The following is a 22,986-nucleotide window of genomic DNA, read 5'->3' on the forward strand; positions in this document are numbered from 1 at the left end:
AGTTTTATCATGTCTAAACAGGTATCCAATTTTCTAGCCCTGCAAGGACATAATGAACCTTTCCTTCGGCCTATAAAAAACACATCTTGTGGATAAAAAATAAAACGAAGCTTTCTCTTTTATAATGTTCTTGATTATGTATCTTTGATTTCTTTAACTTCTATCAACATTGAGGCCAGAGGCGTAGGCAACTTTTAGGGAACGAGGTTTGGCCGAACCCGTATAAATTCTTTTGTTAGTGTTACATATTATATCTTTTGACATTAAATCCGTAGAAATTTCGACATCAAACTCGTATAAAACCCCATCTTAAAAGATACACGATCGGTTGTTCATCCCTCAAAATACATTACTAGAAAAGTTGATAAAAAATTATTAAACTGAATTTTCTTCAGATTATATTCTAAAATAACAACACGTTGGTTACTAAAATTGTTACTATTTCATGAAAGGTACTAGACGGAAATTTCGGCTTTATTTGGTAACAAGTTATTTACAAAAATAGCAACGACATAATTATTTCTTATTTTCTGATATTTTATATTGCAAAAACCACACATAGTTGTATGATTTACATAAAGCAATACAATTATACATTTATACCCATGGGATTTGTTTATAAATTCAAAATTTGTATGGATTAGTTCATCTAAACTCAATAAAATGTATAATTAGGCTGGTTGTTACGGTTTAAGTGTTTTTAATGTTGGCGGCACCACAAGGTCCAAGTTAGCAACACTTTTTGCAGGTAGAAGGACGCGAAACACCATGCTAGCATGTCGGAGATCCGTGAAGGGGAGTATAAAGGGCATACCCACTCTTCTTTCCAAGAAACAACTTATATGCGTATCATCTCGTTAAGTGTTTGTACATTTCGTACATAGATTAATATTGACATAATAGAAATAAGTGGATCGATCAAGTATCTGAATTCTAAAGAAAAATCATTATTGATAATCCAAGATCATACATATTGATAGACAGAACTGCTATTTATTTTCTGAATAGACAGATTGATAGAAAAAAAATCATGACTATACTTAATAATAAAACACTTTGAAAAGCTCACATACGACAAAGACTTTTTGTTCCCGTCGGGAAAAGAAGAAGTCTTAGCCATATTAACATAGGAACTGGAAGTGGAAAAAATGTATTATCCACGCATATTGATATACCTGTTCCATAAAAATTTATTTTATTTGAATCAAACCTTATCCTTTTATTAGATCTATTATTTGAACATATTTTTTGAATAAAAGTTCATTTTTTTCTTTTTTAACGTGTATATTTTATGCCTTTTAAAATATATTTTATTAATAATATTAATAAAATTTTAAAATATCAATATCTTTGGGTGACGTAACGGCAGGGGATAATACATAACTTTATCCCTACGTTAGGTACCTTATACGTTAACATTGAAAACTTTGAATTTACATAACTACCCTTCATCCTTTTATTGACCTTAAATTGCCTTCCAAGATTTCCTAGTCTTACTTTTTAACAAAACTTTCTAAAAATAACAAGACCCAATTACAAATTTTGTCCTTTAAAAAAAGCCAAATTACGGTTCGTGTCCTTTCCTTGCAGGCGGTGTCCTTTAAACATTTTTTTTCCTACACGTTACATCCTTTACGCTAACTGGGTTAGAAAAACTCAGTTAAATACCCTCACGTGAGACGCATGTGAGGGCATTTTTGTCTTTTCGTATGTACCTGCAAATTTATAACACCTTCCCCCTCCTTTCTCTCTTCTTTCTCTCTCTATGCCACCACCATCACCATATCACAACCACTCCGGCCACCATACCCCCACCCACCCCGTTGCAGATTCCATTCCATTCCCACCGCCGCCGTCAACCACCACCACCACCACCACCTGGTAAACTCTCCATTAAACCTCCTGGTCGAAACCCGGCCACCACCACCACCGGATCCGGCCACCTCCAACCCATCCACCACCACCGGATCTAGCCAACTCCAACCCATTTCGCCTCTACCTCCACCACCACCTAACCATTTCGCCTCTACCTCCACTACCACCAAATCATTAACCCTAGAAACCCTAGATCTCAAACCCACCAAATCACCCAATTACTCTAACTCCGACGACAGGATCACTGACCCACGAAACCCACACCCCCAGTTCCCACCACCACCTCCGCCGCCACCGTAAACCCACCGGATACCCTGTTGGATATCCATGAGCAGATCCGCCGCCGTAAACCCACCGTAAACCCGCCGCACCATCTTCTTATACAGAGACAGGTTCCTCTACAGCAAGTTAAGCCTGGACTCCCCTGTGATCTGTCGGGCCTCAGCAGTGACAATGACAAGATCAGATCTGACGATGTTGGAGTAGTCAACGAAGGCGGTGATGTTGGTACGAGGAAGGAAAGCGGCGACGTGTTGGAGGTCAAGCATCTCACCTCGGAGCTTGTCTGCGTTGACGTTAACGAGTGCGATCTGGTCGGTGATGTTGGGTTAGGATAGTCTGTGCTACAAGGGAGAAGAGTAGAGAGAGAGAGAAAGAAGACGAGAAGAGAGAGAGAGAGTATATATCTAATAATTACTATTTATTTTTTACAATAATATATTTGAACCACTTCGTTGAAAAGACCAATATACCCTCGCATGCGTCTCACGTGAGGGTATTTAACTGGGATTTTCTAACCCAGTTAGAGTAAAGGACGTAACGTGTAGGAAAAAATGTTTAAAGGACACCGCCTGCAAGGAAACTAAAAAAAGGACACGAACCATAATTTGGCTTTTTTTAAAGGACAAAATTTATAATTCTATCAAATAACAATTAAAACAAACGCAGTAATATTCAAATTGATGATTTTTGTGATTACAACAAGTATAGTATTGTAGTAGTATAAACAGGTTTAATAGGAGAACTTAATCTAAAAAAATAGTCTAGTGACTAGTATGTGAGGAGCTCATTTGGTCTATAAACCACATACGATTGATGTGGGATAGGTCACGACTCACGTATATTGCAATGGTTTTATTTCAACAAGTGGCCCTCCTTATTGACTATGACTGTCTCGGCTCATCCAAACAAAAACTTCGAGTGGTTCCGATAACACTGTTAGTTATGAATTTAGAAAGAATAAATGTAGAGAGAAATTTCACAAATAACAAATTTATTCACTGTATCAATAATTGAGCCGGATATGATGTATCATAAGTGAAACTCATTAATACAAGCTTAAACTAAAGGCCTCACTTTCATTGTAACATGATTTGACCATTAAGTCCCTAAGAGTGAAACTATTACAAAAATGACCTTGAAATACCAATAATTAAAGGCATTTTGTCACAAATATTTATAAACGTGTTATTATTTATTCATATTTCATACAAATATTTATATACATGTTATCATTTATTCATATTTCATTCATACTTTTAAAAAAAATCAATTTGAAGTAAAGAACTGAGAAAAAAGAGAGGAAAAACATAAACATATCTAGCTATAGCTTTAAATACTACAACTAAGACAACTACATAACCGCATTACCACAAGTGTTTCTTTATCCCGCTAAATCTAATCAACATTGTTTTTACATAAAGCTCGTTATATTTTTAACACATCATTCATAACTAATTATTCAGATCACTTCTAAATCAAGAATAACATTTATTTTCTTATACTTATTTAAAAGTTCTATATAAGATATATGGGATACTCAGGTTTAGTTGTGTTGAGTCATAAAAATGTCTGATCGATTCAAAAGTAGCCTCTAAAGTCTAAATCATTCGAAATGTTTCTGAAACTTTCATAGACCATTAAGATGTGTCTATTAAGTGAACTAAACACATTATACCTCTGACCGATTCAGAGGTATACCAAACGGCCCCTATGTATCGATAAGGAAGAGGGGTAATTTGGGAGAATGTAAATAGAAGAAGGGTAATTTAAGAAAAGACAATAAAGTAAGGAGACACAAATCTGGCAGTGGCACGTGCCACGACATCAAGAAGCACATGTTCTCCAAAAAGCAAAGCCCCAAACAGGCGGAACATATTTTCAAAATTTAGTACTCCACTTCCAATGCCAGCTAACTGTATACCTTGAGTCATCATCAATACATGTTTTCCTATATTACATTTTTGCCCTTGAATAATATACATTTATCATGTGTGGTCACAAGAGTTTCCATTCCTACAATCAAAGTTTTTAAAAACAAGTACATAAGATGATGTTCAAATCGCACCGGTTCTAGGTCGAATTGGATCGGAGATGAGATTTCTTCAATAATAGAGATCATGGCGAGGTTCAGACGATAGTGAGACCCTAATGCGAACTGATGATGATTGTGGAGCGAGACCGTCGTGGTTTTGATGAATTGCACGATGAGATGTAGATAAAGATGAACGTGGAGAAGTGAAAACATGTGTAATTAAACGCGTAAAATTGTTAATAGAAATAATAACTTTTACTGTAAGCTTAAAGAAATCACCTTGATGAATAGTCATCGTGTGTGTGTAAGAGAAATATTGTTTTCGATTTAATAACTAGTAATATATCAGTTGCTAATATGATTTTTAGTTAAAAAGATATTGTATCACTTGTTCGAAAATAAACATCATGTAAATTAAAATTTCTTAACAAATAAAATATCAGAAGAGATATATTTCATCCCGTAATTTGTTTCTCTCTTTTTTACATTAAAAACACATATAAAAAAAAGTACATTGTATTAAGTCAATATTAACCCATACAACTTAGTATAGTTATAGTTTAAACTTGTTTAGTTTTGGTAACTCTCAATCTACTCACATTACTATGCTAGACACCCAAATCTATCACGTTGATTGGATAAGTATAGTATAAGTTTCTTTACTAATAATTAACTGTTCTTAAAACTTTAGTGATGAAAAAACATATACGTCTCTAGAATTTATGTTAGTTCAACTCGTTTTGACTCACGGGAACTTGAGCTCGAGCTCCGCTTGTTTCAAATTCTTTTACTAAAGCTCGAGTTTGATTCGTGAAGGTGTTTTTTCAAGCTTGTGCCTCACCCGTTTATTATATATTAAATTGTACACATTTTCAATTATATTAAGAAAATTGTTAGATGAGCCTAATGTCACGGACCGAATGTTAGCAACAACCTTGATCATAAGTGGGTTAATTGATTAGCCTTCGGGTTCCACACGGAGTCGGAAGGATTACTCAGTGACACTAAGCTTGGATTGAGCTTGTGTGCAGGTACTTAAATGAACCAGAGCCCAACTTGAACTCGATTGTATAACGTGAAATCAATACATTGAAGTCCAAAAAAATTACAACTTAAAAACACACAAAACTCGTTAAGGCTCGACGAGCTTAAACAACATTCTTGTACAAGACTTAGGGTCGTTCACGAGTCGAGCCAGGGTGGTTTTGAGCTAGGGCTCGAAGTTAAACAGGGCAACTCAACTAAGACTCTAACTCGATTTTGAAGTTAAACGAGATTAAGATCGAGTCGAGCCATGATCGAGCCGAGCCTAGGTCGATTTTGGCTCGGTTACAAAAATGGGCCAACTCAGCTCATGATGTTTCAAATCAAGTTTTTTTAGCTACCTTTATTCGATCGAGTCATGAGTCCGAGCTTTTTGAACAGCCCTAACAAGACTCGAGGCCAAACTCAATAACTAAACGAGCTCAAGCTTGATAAGTCTTGAATTATTTCTAGCTTTTTATCGATTCCATCTCAAGTGACTTGCTAGTGGAAACAAGATTTTTGAAACCTACCAATACAACAGGGACCAAATACATAACTTGTTAATAATAATAATAATAATAATATAAATAGTAGGAAAGGTGAAGGATGTTAAGTGGTTTGAATCCACACTATAACCATTTTCAAAAAACACTTACTTAAAACGCTGTCGTTTTTGAATTTGAAACACTCAGAGATCATCAACAACAACTACAATGGCGAATAATAATAATAATACTACTCCGGTGAGAAAACCAAACAGTTCAACCGCCGATCTGTTAACTTGGTCGGAAACTCCTCCCGCCGATTCACTCTCCTCCGTTAACCGATCATCCAACCGTTCTCATATGGTAGTAATAATAATAATAATAATATTAATTACATGTTATTGTTTATTTCATTTTGTTAAGTTAAATAAATGATGTTTGATGAAATGAATTGTAGCCGTCGGATGGGATAAGTAAGGTGGTGTTTGGAGGTCAAGTTACTGATGAAGAAGTTGAGAGTTTGAATAAGAGGTAGATTTGTTTGTTTCAGATCTATTAGTTGGTTTATTTAATATGCTGTTTATTAATTCATGTTATTATTATTATTATTTTAAATTATTTTAAATCTTAATTTTTTTATTTTTTTCAAATAAAAAGGATCCAATTACAATAGATTTGTAGATAAGCGGGCAACAAGCTGCTCCGCCACCACCTTTTGAATAGTTGTTATTATTATTATTATTATTTATTTTTATTATTATTATTATTATTATAAAAAATAACAAAAGAGTATGGATACCGAAACCATGAAAATCGAGTACCGGTACCGATTGTGTTGAGTCGGTTTGGTAAGACACTGATCGGTATCAGTACCATTAAAAATACCAAAACCGAATGGTATCGATACCAATAACATGAAAACCGAGTAATGGTATCAAATGGTATCGGTTAAAAAAAGCTTCTATTTTTTGAAGGGTATTTTTTAAATATTCGTCAAGTCGATAAAAATTGCATTTTGATATCTGAGTCAAGTTGATAAACAAATCAGTTCTAGATCTAATAGTCAAGTATAATAATAATGATTATCGGTACATAATAATCAGAGGAAATCGGAGAGTTAAATTAAAAAAAAAAAAGGATTTTGCTCGTTTAGTTATCATCGAGCCCGTGCTTGAGTCTTGTGTGGTTCTAAAGTTTACATTGTATGGACTTTTATGTATTAATTTCACATTGCACAGCTGATCTCGAGCCAAGCTTTGGCTCGTTTAAGGTTTTTCTTAAAATATATAAAAATAATTAAAAAACTTATGTAAGTTAATTACTAAATAATAAGCGAGCCGAGCCCGAGCTTGAAAAAACAATTAGTGGGCCAAGCTCGACTTTTAGCAAAAGGGCCCGAAATGCGCTGAGCTTGAGCCTAGGCTAACCGTTGCTCTTAGTAGACTTGAACTTGATTTGTAAAGCATTTCGCCTTTAAAAAATATATTTTTTTAATAAACCTTTTTTATATAATGTTTCAGGAAACCTGTTTCAGGGTACAAGTTAAAGGAGATAACCGGAAGTGGTATATTCGCAGCCGGAGAAAACGGTGCAGACGACACTGATGCTGCAAATGGCATCCCATCAAACCCAACCAACATTCGAATGTATCAGGTTGATCATTTACATTATTATTATTATTATTATTATTATTATTATTATTATTATTGTTATTGTTGTTTTTATTATTTTTCAATGCTTAGAAGATATAAAGATTTTATTTTGATTTGTTAATAACCAGCAAGCGGTTGCTGGGATCAGTCACATATCATTTGGTGACGAAGAAACCGTGTCTCCTAAAAAGTCAATCTCTGAAGCTAAGCAACGGGAGTTAAGTGGCACGTTGGACAGTGAATCTGAAGCGCGGTTGAAGAAACAGATTTCGGATGCGAAGAATAAGGAACTTAGCGGACATAATATCTTTGCGCCCCCGCCTGAAATTCAACCCCGCCCATTGGGTGCCCGTGCACCGGCTTTGATGGAATCTATTACCATTGGTGAAACCGCTCCCAATAATGTACGTATTTCCATCATAGTTTCTTATATTACTTATACATATATGTGCCTGTGTGTGTGTGTGTATACGCATATATAGAAGGGAATGGAGAACACTAAATATTGCGAAAAAACGTAGAACAAGTGAACCATTCGATTTTTTAATCGTAAACGTTTTTAAAATAAAAGAAAATGATTGAAATACAATGTGTATGTATATGCATAGATTTATGTTGAAATCTACGAGTAGGCGTTTATCCAACCGTTTTCTATGTAACACTTAGAGATACAAGTGTATATATGCGGTTCTCGTGGTTCTCAACATAAATCTCGGTTCTGGATTTTTTAAAATTTTTTTAATGCTAAGTCTATTTAAATATTACAACTGGTTGTATTGGTCAGGGAGACTCGGTGATCAAGACAGCGAAAAAGATCCCAAACCAGAAACTAACCGAGTTGTCGGGGAATAATATTTTCAAAGGAGATGAGGGTTCGGTTAGCGTGGAAAAGCCATTGAGTTCAGCGAAGCTTAGGGAAATGAGCGGGAGTGATATATTTGCTGATGGGAAAGTGGAGACCCGAGACTATTTAGGCGCGCGCAAGCCTCCGGGTGGTGAGAGCAGTATTGCATTGGTGTAATTGGTTTTTGCTTATTTTGCTGATATTATTTATCTGTGGGATGTTAATGTTTGGAGTTTTGGCTAATTGGTGTTGGTTTTGTTTATAATCAAGTTGTTTGTGATATTGATTGAATTTGACCTCATTTTGTTGAATTGGTCTTTAAAACAATTAGTAAAATAAAATAGATGTAAATTAAAAAAATATCATAATAAAAGATAAAAAAAAAGTTGCATGCGCACTATTTGATAGAGACCTGTTAAGTGGGTTAAGCTTCAAGAAACGACAAAAAAAGAACAGTTTTTGAAATTATTTCTTGATAATTTTATGTTTTAAAATGAAAGTTACAACTTATATAGTTAAACAATGCAAGAAAATATAGATAAACTTAAAAAATAAAAGAACTTATTAGAATATATAATATATAATTTGGTAGTAACTTGGCTTGCAAGACTTTCGTTTTCTTAATCAAGAAGTCATTCAGGAATCTTATTGATTCAAACAGATTTCCAGCCTGGTTACGCAAAGGTTTGAGCTAGTGCGTTTGATGAACAGCCCGTATCACCATCGATGAAATAATCATCACACGTCTAATACTTTTGATAACGTTTTATGTAAAATAAAAATGCGCATACGCAAAAGTTATGTACACACTTTCACCTACAAACCAAAATTGCGCATCACATTCTTCTCAAAATATATAAATGGATGTAACGCGACACTTTTACCACTTTAATAAACTCGACATCTAAACTTTCGGCCCACAATAATGAATTCGTCGTAAACGCATAAGTCACACTAAATAATTTTAACTAAATCTATGTCAATAATTTAAATTTCTCATCCTCATTTTGCCACCATCATTAAAAAAGTACAAAAATCAAATGGTTAACAAAACATGCAAACTATATTCTACATATATATAGTCTCTAAATAAAACCATACCCATCATCCCCACAAGTGTGAAATTACTCTTTTACCCTTCCGACTAAACTACAGGGTACCATTTACACTTCTACAAACACATGATATCATATTCATTCCTCTATATCCGCCTCAGCTTCAGTCAAGATCTCATCATATTCCGATAACAAGAAATCGCAAAGCTCCAAAAGCTGGTCCGCCAATGGCGGGATTCCCGGATTCCTTCCATCGTTGTACTTATGAGCGTTGTATGTGATTTGCCACATGTCGTGTCTAAACGCGTCGCGGCTTTTATATTCAAGCTTTCTGACTTTCTCACGCATTGTCGCCAAGTCCATTGGTCGGTCAATGATTCTTAGGTAATCCGGAGCTTCTTTTCTAGTCACGGGTTTTAAGAAAAGAAACGACACCTCGTTTGCCTTTAAAGTATCGATGATTTTCTCCAAAATATTAGCTAACCCGACCTGTATAAATATCAAGTTATAACAATCAATTTTTCTTCGTCACTGTTATCAGAACTAAAAGCAGAAAATGTAGCAAATTCGACCCGTTTAGTCATGAACGGATCAAACTGTATGAAAAGCAGCTAACAAGAAAATGAATCTTACGGGTTTAAACTTGCTCCGAGTCTAAACTTTTAATGCATAAAACTACAGAATCTTTAGGATCACTTAATTTTGAAAATTAATAACATAAGTTTAATATTAACAATTGACACATTAATTTTTTTATAATCTTAACATTCAATTTAAGGGCAAAAGTAGACATATTTTTAAACGGTTGAAACAGGTATTGAACTAACTGTTGTAATTAGTATTGACTTAATAGTTAAAACAAGACAACACATAGCCTTCAGTATATAGGAAGTTAAATAACAAACGAACAAGATGTACAATGCACAAGTGCTAACTACATGAACACAGAAAGGTACAAGCTGATGCTGCATAAACTAACGAATAACTAAGTAACTAACATCACATAGATAAACAAAATTGGTCGAATTTTCAGTTTCTAATAAAAGATATTTTTTTGGAGATTAAAAAGTAAAAACTCTTATAAAGCTAAAAGTTTTCACAATAAGCCTAACTTTTTCTTATCTAAAGATTGAAGGAGAAGCGGGCTGATCGCTGACCAGTCTCTAATATATTGAATATACACTTGACACATTAAAATTGTATAATCTTTTTAAAATATGTACGAAACCAACATGTTGTCAGAAAAAGCACGCCCGTGTAACAAAAATGATGCGCAATAATTTCAGCAAAAACCAAGTCAAACAAGTCGAGTCCAGCAAAGTAAAAATTATTAAATGCATAAAGCTTCTAAATAATTTTCACTTGTCATGCTAAATATTTATAAAAATTTTGGACAAGTGAAGCCAGACCGACCCCTTTTGACATGTCACCAACCAGACCCACTTTTTACCTGAAAAATTACAAGTCAAAGAATTGAAAGTGTTGAATTAATTACCTCTCCACCTCGGCGGCGTTTTACAGTCGGTGGGTAATCAGCACTAAACCTGCCACCTAATTCTATAACGGGCTTTCGCTTTGCAGCACGATCTCGTTCCAGGCCCCGCCTCTCATCTCTTCTCAAATGGGTCTCATCAAAATAGTCGTTTCGGGTGTCGAAAATAATATTTTTGTTTTTCTTCTTTTTTTCACGCAGACGTCTTTCTTCTTCGCGTTCACGTTTTATATCTTCTTCAAACCGTCTTATCTCCGCCACCTTTTCTTGCTCTTCGAATTTTCTTGCTTGTTCTTCATACATCACCCGGGCCCTCTCTCTCTCCATTCTCATTGTGTATTGTTCTTCTTCCCAAAACTGATGATTGTCTTTTGGTCTACTGGGTTTTTGAAAACCCGACAGTTCAGTTATTCGTTTCGTCTTTCTTGGCTCGAATCCTGGGCTGACTTCTTGACTAACTTGGTCAAGGTCAATGACTTCTTTCGGACGTCTGATTACTATCGTTTTTCTTGGTGGGTTTCCGGGTAGGTTTCTTGGCGGGTTTCGGGCAGTCTCGACAGGAGGTCGGATCACAAGAGATGACGGTTTACGAGATTCAACTTGGACATCTTCGGTCTTCAATTTATTGGAGAATATAATTTTGTTAACTTTAACCGAAGATTTATTATTAACAGTTTCGGTGTCCGACGTTCCGGGTCGATCGGAAACTTGTGAGGTACTCAATGTGACTTTTTCGGGGAATCTTTCTGGAACCTTGTCGTTGGCAGGCCCACATTTGACTTTTAGAACTTAGGCTTTTAAAGAGATTTTTTCTTCCTCAGGTGGTGCCTCTATAACCGCAAGTTTTGTCCCGCCTTTTTGTATTAACTTTTTTACAGTAGTTTTTTGTTGGGGTTTTGGGGCGAGATCAAAATTGATGATTTTGGTAGACGACTTTTCAGGATCTTTACTTTCAATTTGAATGGTGGAATTCTCTCGGTATTTGGGGCAGTGCTTATTTGTCTTCATGTGACCATACTGACATATCAAACAGGTAAAAGCATTAGGAAGGATATTATTAATGGTTGACCTGATATTAAGTCAATGTTATAAAATGTAATGGCTTGTATAAAACATACCTGACCACAAGCTCCACAAGTAAAACTCTCTCTTGCATTTTTCTTTGTAATTACCTGCAATCACACAAAATTACAGAACAATTATTAAAAATTGCAGCTTTGTGTTTTTGTTTTTTTTGGGTGAGAATAAAGGGAACATTTTACTAACCTTCATAAGATTCATTCCATCATTCAAAATTTTAAGTTTTTTATTCAATAAGCTAACTTGCTCAAGATCATCCTTCTTTTTCGGCTTCATCTTTCCAGAAGACGAGCTTTTTCTGTAAGGAAATAAATCATCCTGCAACCACATTGTATGAGAAATCATACATGTGCAAACTTAAATGTATAAATGTATATTAAATAGAAATACATACATCTTTAAATGGTCTAACTGCATTCTCGTTTATAGAAAACGATCCAGGCATAGAAGACTTCACAGATGTGTTCATTGCTTTCAATTTGTTTTTGGAATTACTATTAAATTGCTGCATAGGAGCCAATCCCATATCTCCAAGTTTGACCTTTTTCTTCTTCCGTTCGGCATCATCATCTCCTGAATATTCAATATCAACCACTTTGTCAGTAATTGGCTTTTAAAGAAAAACCTTGCTCTTTACAGTTCACAATTTAAATAAAATTCATCATATAATGTCATCAACATTATTCAATCTGTAAGTAAGATGTGTATGTGTGTGTGTGAATTCCATACCATCCATGAGTATTCTGCATAACTCTGCAGCTTCAGCAGCTTCATCTTCATTTTCCACTTCAGCCAGACTTTGCGAAGGCAACCGTCTCATTTTAAGACCTTTAACACTATCATGATTTGACTCATTATTTCCCTCTTCACCATCATCGCATTCTTCTGCATCTAGCAGATTCTCAAGATCCCCTGCAAACGAATCCAAATCACTATTCGCCTCATTATCACTTTCAATTTCTTCACCATCATTGGCAGAAAGATTTTGAACTTGTCGGTCCCAAATTTCTTGACACTTTTCTCGTGCTTGTTGTTGAAGTTGCAAAAACGACATTCGTTGACCACGTGCGTACTTGCTGATGGTTGATGCGTCAACTTTGACTCCAGAGGCAGCTTGTTCACTAGAAAGCTTTCGGATCATTGCAATCCGATGCCATCTTGTAAGTTTCGCTATTTGTTGTTCGGAAACATTGAATTTAATGAGAACCTGTTGAATAGTGTATTATGGTTTAAATTTTCATCATTATTGTGCCATCAGTTTCTAGTATTGGACTACAGTGAAACTGATTTCGGTTATTTGATTATTACAATTAATCAATCAGTGTACCACACTGTATTCTACAACTTGTTTTGTTACAACTAATTATTTGATTTTGATTATTCCACATCACATAATTAGGCCTATAGATGAACCAAATGCTCAGTTAACCCTTAGTCAACCGTTCGGCGGAAGTTTCCTTATGTTCGTTTATTTAATAAACGAACGAACATGAACACACGTCTGTTCGTTCATATATAACTTTTTTTTTTGTTTGTTCATTTGCGTTCTTTTATAGTCATTTAATTTTTTAGTCCCATTACAATTTAGTCTAGTTTTATCACTCAATACAATTTAGTGTAGTTTTATTAATTTTTAAGCTAAAGAGATTAATATTCACATTTATGTTTAGTTGGTGTTTGGAAAGTTGTATTTGTTTGTTAGCATAAACAAACGGACATGAACATGTTTCATTTCTTGACCAACGAATACGACCGTTTGTTCAAATGTCCGTATTTAATTGTTAGTTCAGTTAAAGTTGAATGAACGAACACGAACATGCCCCGTTAGTGTCCATCAGATTTGTTTACAAGCCTACGCGTGATCACTAAAGAAATGACTAATAAGCGGAAAACCTCGCGTGCAGCTTTCATGCTTAATCTTCTAAGATCTGCATCTGTTCCTGTTACAGTAATACCGACTCGATTTATAGGTGTTTTTTTCTTCGCTAGTCCATTTGAAACCGGTGCCTTGGGAGTCGTGCGGACAAAACTAAATCCCAAACCTCTACCAGATGGATCACCAACACCCGTAATTTCCAACCGCTCTATATTTCCTTTGTCCTGAAAAAATTATAAAAATTCAGACTTAACCAAATACACATTGATAGTTCACTACACATGATTTAATCAGAAAGACTGAAACTTACCTGATTCGTACATGCAACAAAGTTGCTGCTTAAATTCCAGGGAGTTCTTTGTAACTCTCTCTCAATATGGGATGCAGCAGCTAAAGCAATTGCTTCATCAGGCAGCTGATTCATTGCAGGAGATAGTCCAGCTGGATGAGTCATGCTGATGCCCAAACGTTTCAACCGATACATGCCAGCTAGCATGCTCTCAAACGCGCACACCTAACAAAGAAAAGGTAAATAGAAGGAATATATACAAAAGGTAAACAACATAAAATATACAATACGAAAGTCAAATATACATGCTCGGGTGTAACCATCCTTCTAAGCTCCTCTTCCAATGGAATTCGAAAATTTTGCTTCATAACCCACGAGCCCCTCTGGTGGATGGTTTAACATAAACATATTAGCGATTGAAATAAACTGTAAACATTGATTAGTTAGATAGGTTATTATGTATCACAGCTCACCTGATAATCACAAAACATTTTTAACCTTTTTCTTAGAGAAAGTTCAGCCACATTTGCTAACAGTGCTGTCAGCTCATTAGCAGGGATGGCAGGCACCTCACCACGCTTTTGACAAGCACGAAACTCGCGATACATATACACCAAAAGTCTATTCATATTATACATCTGAACTGCTTTTGATACAGGAGACATTACCTCCATGTGAGGCTCCTATACAAAGTTTGACCAGAACAAATTCAGCTTTGCCCTCCATGTACAAAAAAAATTAAAAAAAAAAAAAGAGGAAGGGTTTAGTAAAAAAAACCTGTTGACCAACAACATAAAGGCGGTCAATGCGCCTTAAGGAAAGCTTTCCCTTTGCAGAGCGAATCAGTAAGTAGTCAGTTGATGAGACTTTATGTTGATATATTGGAGCTCTATACATATTTGTTTCAAGACAAGATTGGGCTGAACCGGCTTTTATGTCTCCTAAAAAGGGTGATTTATCAGCTGGATCAAGTGTGAGAATGTTCCCCAAATTGTTAGGCCCACTACGCAATTGAGTAGCGGTTTGATCACTGGGACTTGATTTTTGGTAGTAAGTGCACAAACGAGCACCCATTCCACTATTTCCAAGGAGTAAAGGCCTTTCCTCACAATACCTGAAATATATATGTGCTAATAATCAATGCAATTGAGATGCATGAAACTAAGATAACAAATCCTTCACAAACATAGCCTCTTCAATGATGACATAACAAATACAAAAATTAATCCTCTCAAATGCATAAAGAGAAGCAGTCCAGATTTAGATGCTAAAAAACATATTATAACTGTACACACGCATACATCGGATTAGGATCCACTAAGAAGGATTTTCATGTGAGAAGGGTGAGAAGCAATTCTGGCCACAGAAAACAAGAGGCATGAATGGTGTAAACTCTGCCCGCTTTATTACTGTTTCCGAAATTGCTTCACTCTTCACTCCCATATTTTCCTTCTAACTTGATCCAGCTTACACACACACACACATATATACATATAGATAGGGTTACGTTCTTTTTCAGATATAGGCTATGTTCAGAACCGCATAAGCATTTGTACATGGTGCTTGACTGAAAATAGAGAAAAAAAAATGTTTTATTTCACTCACTAGTCTTCTTCAATTTTATCACCTCTCCTAATCTGGGATTTAAGAAAAAAGTATAAAATGTGCATATACTAGTACGTTTTAACATGCATTTAAGCAGATGACAATAAATACCATATTTTTAATAATAATCCTAAACATATTGCAATCTACATGCACTCTAGTCAATTTATACAGTAACATAGTACAAGGGTTAAAGCGGCTCTCGATATATATTGGTTCTTAAGTGAAGGCCTCTCTCCTTCCCTCCCTCTCTCTCTTCACACACACACACAGAGATAAATATGTATAATACATAGACCTAATAGAGCTAGGGATCATTATCAAACTAACAATTACTAACATAAAGCTTAGTAAAGGAAAACTAAGAGTTTATTAGTATTACAACAAATAAGTGTTTTATGAAGTACGTGAATCTTAGGACCTATTTGCATGTCTTAGTGCTCTTACAAAAATGATCTAAAAACACTACGGAAAAAATATCCACGATGAATATGCCCTAAATACTTTAAGAATACAAAGTCTCCTTAAAGTTATTGAACCTAACTAACGAGAAAACTGATGGTTATTTCTTTGAATATCAAAATCTCAAAACAATGCATGATTTTGAAATATGTCTCTAAACTTGAGTATTCTGCTGATTTCATCACTATAAACATGATACAAATTGTCCATGCAGACAATAAACTTATAGAGCGTGATGACTGGTACCAAACTACCAATGTTATGGGACAATAAGATTTCATTGGCAGAACAGAATGCAGGTCAAAAGTGCAAGTTTCATCTTGGTAAAGACTAAAGATTTACTTAATCAGAAATCTCAGATGTGGGAAAAACAAAGGTAATACACATCATCTCATAATTACATTGTCCCGCTACAAAAGTAAAGAGAAGTTGAAAACAGGGAGTTTGGTAGCAACATTAGTTACTGCCACCAATTTACTCTTTTTATCTTTTTTCCATTTTGAAATCACAAATTATTTCCTCATAAATCAGCACCTTAATAAAGCGACAACTATGAAATTAAAAAATACTAACAACATTTGAGCTTCTTTTCTTATTTGTATTGTCAATAAGAAGCATGAAACTCAAAAGAGGTTTATAGATGGTTGTCCGGTTCATAATTTACCACCAGAGACATATTTCTGATGGTTAACTGATACTCATGAAAAAAACTCATGTTACTTTCATCGAATGTAAATGTTTGAATACTGATTAGATATTCATTAAACCTCTCCTTTGTTTCCAATAGATTCTTCTCTTTCAAAAACTCCGGAAGCATTTCAAAATGTATGACCAGAACTGAAGTACATATATTTAAATAAACGAAAGCACTTACTCCATCAGAAATGCATGCCCATCTCTCGCTGAAAGATCTGATTTCTTCTTAAAAGCACCAGGTGGACGCAAGGATTTGTTCTCGCCAGGAAGCTTTTGAGCCCATGGTAACAAATGTATTCGTGTACGTACAAGATGCAATAGAGAATTCGGTCTAACATCTTGCTCTGCAAGAGATTTTTCATCTTCAAGCTCTTTTCCCGAGTATATTATCTTCACAGGCTCAGATGATTTAAAATCTGCCCAAAAATAAGATTAAAAGATGTAAACTTTACAAATCTATCAAAATATTCTCAAATAAGAAGACTAACCAAACTTCTTCTTATTAGCTTTTTCTTTGACAGATAATATTGTCTCCTCAGCATCTACATGAAGCTTGCTACCTTTTCCACCTAAAGTTTTTAATAATATTTTCATTGATCCTTTTGTAAGCAGCTTTCCTTGTTCCTTAAGTGCCACAACATTGTCATGTGGATACCACAAAGCTTTCGGTCTATGAAAGTAGGCTATATCTTTACTGCAAAATACAATAAAGAATATCATTAGTAGACAAAATCTTGATGTAAACAAACACACTATATAATTAAAGATTCAAACTTACTTGCTAAGTTTGGCTTTCATTGTCTGTAACTTCAGTGCAGGTATTGAATGCAAGACTTTAACACCATGTGCTGTACGTTTCTTAGAATGTGATTTCAGCTGCTGTTGGGAGGATTTCCTACTGGAATAAAACTTATCATTCGAAATATTAAACCTCCCGCCAGATTGACCACCATAACCCCCATGTAGCTCCAATGAATCGCCGCCACCATCTGACTCAGCAGACCGAGTTGTGATCATGGCTCCAGCATGAAGCTGAAGATGCTCGCCATCTTTATTATCCAAAACTTCAAAAAGCATCTGTTCATCTCGAAGATCAAGAAGTAGTTTCGCTTTGGAAACAGATTGTTGTGGGTCCCACACGATTCTTTCCATCCAAGATCCGTCTAACAAATCTTTGTTTTGTAAAGTAAGTTTGTCAAACCGTTTAATTGTATCACTTTCAACTTTACGGTTTTTTTCATCAGTTTCCAAACGGGACTCTAACCTCAAAAGTTGGGGATGATAAACTGTTTCTTCTGATGAAATGTATGACTTTGGAGATTTTCTTGAGCCCAATGGTTCAATAAAAGCAGGACCAAAAATTTGGGGATGATAAACTGTTTCGTCATCCGATTCTGACACCGTTTGAGTCCTGGCCCGCCCGTTTAACGAGTCAGGCTCAGGCCCTGATATTTCACCTCCACTAGTTTCAGTGACAGCTGGAGAATTATCAAAAATAATACGATTTTCCCAGTCTTGTTGGTCAAGAGGCAAATCTAGTGTGGTGCTTCCACTAAACGGTATGACATTGTCAGTCTGATCATCATCTTCTGAAATTGCCATTCTATCCTCATCAACAACCCCAGATTGTGGAAGCTCGACTTTATCTTGATTTAATGTCAAATTTTCATCTTCAAAAACATGCTTATATCTCAAATGATGATAACCGTCTAAAGATCCTTTCAAAAATGCTTCTTCATCATCTTCCACAATTTCAGAGACATCCATAGACTTATATTTTTCTGTAATTTATACAAAAAGTTACACAGCAAAACAACTTACAGTATCCTTTGAAGGAATATAATGTTTGGCATATGAAATTAATACCTTTTGGAACAGAAAACGACTGTTCCCTTTTTACTGCTTTCTTTAAAGGAACATGAATAGCAAAAATCTCTGAAAACCGTAATATCACATTTCCATCTTCTACACGAAGAACAGGCAACGGTGTTGAATTTTTAGCTTCAAATGGTTCCTCTTCTATAATATCCATCTCATCCTGAAACAGACACTACATTAGTACCATAAACTGATAATACAAAAATAAAAATATGTCGAGACTCGAGAGCATAATTTATAAAATAAAATAGGCATAACCTTATGAAGTTCCACCACATCAGGATCCAAGTTTTCTATTTCAGCTGCACCTCCACCATCCTCTGGAGAGCATTTTTCTTGCGGGTCGTATTCAACCTCACCTGAAACCAAATAGTATATTTCAATTTAAATTAAACTAATTTTAGAAAGGCCAGATAATTTCAGTTATTAAATCAAGGTAGACCTGATACAGAAGTGTTCTGAACTTGAACATTGTTATCCACCTGATCAAGTTCTTTCGGTAATTCTTCTTCTTCTTCGTCGTCGTCATAATTTTCATCATCAAACAATGAAGATGATGCAGCTAATGGTGCAGTTACTGTTGTAGAAACATAATCAGATTTTGGCAAGAGATGGTCTTCCTCAGTCAAAGCTTGGACTTCTGGTCCCTCGTATTGTTCATCAATATCTTCGTAATCTACTGCATCTTCAGCTTTTTGGTCATAATCTGATAAAATTTTGCATAATCATACATCATTATATTATAAGTTCAAATTCATGGATAAAATTAACAAGAAAAAAATTACTTATCAAGATCATTCATGCAAAAGAAAATGTCACCTTGTTCAGCAGCATCACCGGATGTCTGTGATTTTCTTACTGACAGCTGAAAGTTTGAAAAAGTAAATGAGTTAAGAGCAACATATTAAAGGAGTAACGAACAGTCGAATATATAGCAAGCGGATGGTAATTGTGTACATCGATATCTGTTAAAGATGAACCAAGTTTATCAGCAAGTGCGGCAAGATGTTCCTTTGCATCCTGAGAAACAAAGCCATAGTGTTGGTACCCATATTAGTTTTTGCAATAATACATATGTATATACGTACGCATATATGTAAACAAATATCAAGAAAAATAATTACCTCATCAAGGTAATCAATATCAAGATCACCAGAACCATCAATGTTCCCAAACATGAATTCTAAAAGACGACTTCCATCTCGACCCTCGTCATATTCATCATCATCATCTGCAAGTCAAAAATTTAAAACCCTAGATAACATATGAACAAACAATACAAGGGCAAGTTATGTATCTTAAACACACACTAAACATTTTCATTTTAGTCATTCATACAGTTCAAATCCAACCATACATTAAGCACTATAAGGGCACCAATGTCATTGACTGATTGTAAACTGCAGCATTAAATGCTTAAATTTATAAAAAAAACCACTTTCTATTGAATAAAGTTATTGTTCTTACTGTGCATGTTAAGATATGCCTATAACTAAACCCATCAAAGTTGATATAGAACAATAAAAGCTTTAAGAATCTAGGCATAGAGGTAGCAAAGATCCAAAAATGTCATACGCATGACGTTTACATTGTCATTTGTTACAGTATCATTCAAACTTCAAAACTCTTGTTTGCAAATGAAGATGATAAGTTATGTCAAGCTCAAGCCAACCTTTCAAAAATCCTAAATATTACATGCCTTTCAAACATAACTAACACATGATCACACGCATTTTCCCTAAACTTGTTTTAAAATTTCCACATTCGACACTGAAGCTAAAGAGTTAAGTTTCAATATTACATACCTTCATCACGATCATCATTGCCCCTACCATCTTCAGAAGTATTATCAGCATTAGAATCCATTATTAATAATGAAATCTGCAATATAGAAATACATATTTAGCATCAATAACAACATAAAAAACACACTTTCCTTCAATAAAAAGGTCGCATATATTTTCCATCAAAACTGTAGCATGTAGAGCTCCTTAACAGAATATAAGTGGTTGCACAATTGATCCCCCTCCCTACCACCGAAGTTTGGCTATGAAATACTAAGTGAATTGAATTTAAGATCAATGTGAGCTCATTTCTCATTCAAATTCTTATACTAACAGTCTAACAGAAATAGCATCAAGTTCATAACGTAAGAAACTAAAACCCTAGTTTAACCGCCAAATAGCAGGATATCGATGTAGCTCGAGAAGTGAGAACAAAGCAAACCAAGACCCTAACGGGCAAGCATTACAATAACTTAAGCAAAAGTAACAAAAACATATCAAAATACGGTAAGAACCTAATCCTGTCATGAATAATAACAACACATAATTGACAGTAAGAAATTCAGAATTATTATTTCGAGCACGCGATTGGGACCCTAATTGCAAGTCATTATATCACTTTTGTTAGATCCCCCACCCTCCCTATTACCAAAAGTACAGATTAAAATACGGTAAAAACCTAATCCTGTCACGAATTAATAACAACGCATAACTGACAGCAACAAATTCAAAATTATTACCTTAAAGCACGTGATTGGGACCCTAATTGTAAGTCACTATCACATTTTTGTTAGATCCCCCCACCCTCCCTACCACCAAAAGTGACTGAAAATTTACGTGAATTTAATTCAAGATCAATGTGAGCTCATTTCTCATTCTCATACTAATTCTTATCCTAACAGGAACAGAATATGCTAAAACCGTAACTTAACAGCCAAAGATCAATACATTGCGAAAGCTCTAAATCGAAGCAAACCAAAACCCTAACTGGCAAGCGATTACAATAACTTGGGCAAAAGTAACAGAAACAGATTAAAACACCATAAAAAACTAATCTTGTCACGAATTAATCACAACAACATAAAATAAATAGTATCAAATTCACAATTACTACCTAACGGCACCTGATTGTGTTTCGAATAGAGACATAGGTGTGCAGCTTGATCACTATTTGTGCAAATTTGACAGAACCCTAATTCTAACTCATTGTGTAATACAAGTGAACCAAGGGGCGGTAAAGGTGTGGTGTAGTCAGTGATCTAAGTAGGTCTATAAAAACTAATGTAAATTGAATTCAAATAACAATGTAATCTCATACTAATACTAACTATTATACTACCAGGAATATTTATATCACTTAATTCATAAATAAATAGACTAAAACTCTAACCTAACATCCAAATAGCAGGATATCACGAAAGCTCAGGAACAAAGCAAACCAAAACCCTAACAAGCAACAACAATTACAAAAATTGGGCATAACTATGGTAAAAACCTAATCCTGTAACTAATTAATAACGCCACCACGTAATTGACAGTATCAAACTCATAATAATCACCTCATGGCACGTGATTAGGCATCGAAAAGAATAATATAGGTATGCAGATCAATGTGAGCTCCTTCTGACACTAATAAGTAATGCCAATTCTTAGACTAGCAGGAACTATAGCACCTAATTCATAACAAAATAGGCCAAAACACTAACTTAACAGCAGCCAAATAACAGGATATCGACAAATCAAAACCCTAACTAGCAGAAAAATCATAAACTATACAACAGCAACGGTAAATACCTAATTCTGAAATGAATTAATAGCAGCGAATAATAATGATAATAATAATAGTTACCTTAGGGCACGTAATTGTGCGTGAATTAGATCTCTAGAGGTGTGAATTTGATGGTAGAATCAGATTCAGAAGCGTAATTGTTGTGGTGAGTCAGTGAATGAAGCAATTGACGGTCGGAAACTGGTTAGCCGGTGGTGATTATTATTATTATGGACGGAATCGATGACGAATGAAAAATGGATCAATGCGCGTATAATATATTGTGTGTATATATAGGCCAAGTGATAGATTCATATTATGTATGTTTTCATCTTTAATTAATTATTAAATTAAATAAATTGTAGATAAAATAATAACCACTAAAAACTCGGGCGTTGGTTAAATCGGAGTGTTGAAACGATGGTCGGATTCTGTTACCTTTGATGTGGTACCAAAACTAAAAAAAATTGTGTGGATCAATGCGGTGATATCAGTTGGTCGGTTAGGGATTTTTTTGGCACCGATATCATGTTTTAATCTAATTAGATAATTAGATAAAAGACAATACAAATGTGGAATTGTGTTATTTGAGTTTTCTATTGAAATATTTGTTGAGTCGTATTAACCCCGGTCTCAAATAAACTTGTTAAGTTATCGAGTCCGAGCATTGTATGTAGTAGGGGTGTTAATCATGTCAACTCATTCGGGCTTCGTGTTAGTTGGCTCGGGTTAGTGAGGTTTTTTAAAAAGAAAAAAAGAAACGCAAGTCATGTTAGTCATATTTCGGGTTAATAAGGTAATCATC

At 34.9% G+C, this 22,986-nt stretch overlaps 1 protein-coding gene and 1 pseudogene across 2 annotated transcripts; one reads left to right on the plus strand and one right to left on the minus strand.

The window, feature by feature from the left end:
* The first annotated feature begins 5,864 nt into the window (after window positions 1-5,864).
* LOC143616762 (uncharacterized) lies at window positions 5,865-8,471 on the plus strand. Its single transcript, XM_077089501.1, has 5 exons — window positions 5,865-6,063; window positions 6,158-6,231; window positions 7,221-7,353; window positions 7,481-7,756; window positions 8,137-8,471. Exons 1-5 carry the CDS (start codon window positions 5,929-5,931, stop codon window positions 8,371-8,373), a joined length of 855 nt encoding a protein of 284 aa, XP_076945616.1. The 5' UTR covers window positions 5,865-5,928; the 3' UTR covers window positions 8,374-8,471.
* Window positions 8,472-8,910: 439 nt separating this feature from the next.
* On the minus strand, window positions 8,911-22,288 carry LOC143616760 (transcription initiation factor TFIID subunit 1-like; annotated as a pseudogene). The gene is made up of 22 exons (XR_013150715.1): window positions 22,263-22,288; window positions 20,435-20,510; window positions 19,754-19,860; window positions 19,587-19,649; window positions 19,449-19,494; window positions 19,072-19,335; window positions 18,888-18,988; window positions 18,618-18,789; window positions 17,530-18,532; window positions 17,240-17,445; window positions 16,930-17,167; window positions 14,766-15,102; window positions 14,462-14,671; window positions 14,294-14,371; window positions 14,010-14,213; window positions 13,717-13,923; window positions 12,553-13,030; window positions 12,218-12,396; window positions 12,010-12,141; window positions 11,862-11,915; window positions 10,747-11,760; window positions 8,911-9,740 (listed from the first exon to the last, which is right to left on the minus strand). The product of XR_013150715.1 is annotated as a transcription initiation factor TFIID subunit 1-like (transcript).
* Between the last annotated feature and the right edge of the window lie 698 nt (window positions 22,289-22,986).

The sequence above is a fragment of the Bidens hawaiensis genome, unplaced genomic scaffold, assembly GCF_021521415.1.
Source record: "Bidens hawaiensis isolate Kalapana, Puna unplaced genomic scaffold, B.hawaiensis_p1.1 tig00049673_1, whole genome shotgun sequence".
Taxonomy (NCBI): domain Eukaryota; kingdom Viridiplantae; phylum Streptophyta; class Magnoliopsida; order Asterales; family Asteraceae; genus Bidens; species Bidens hawaiensis.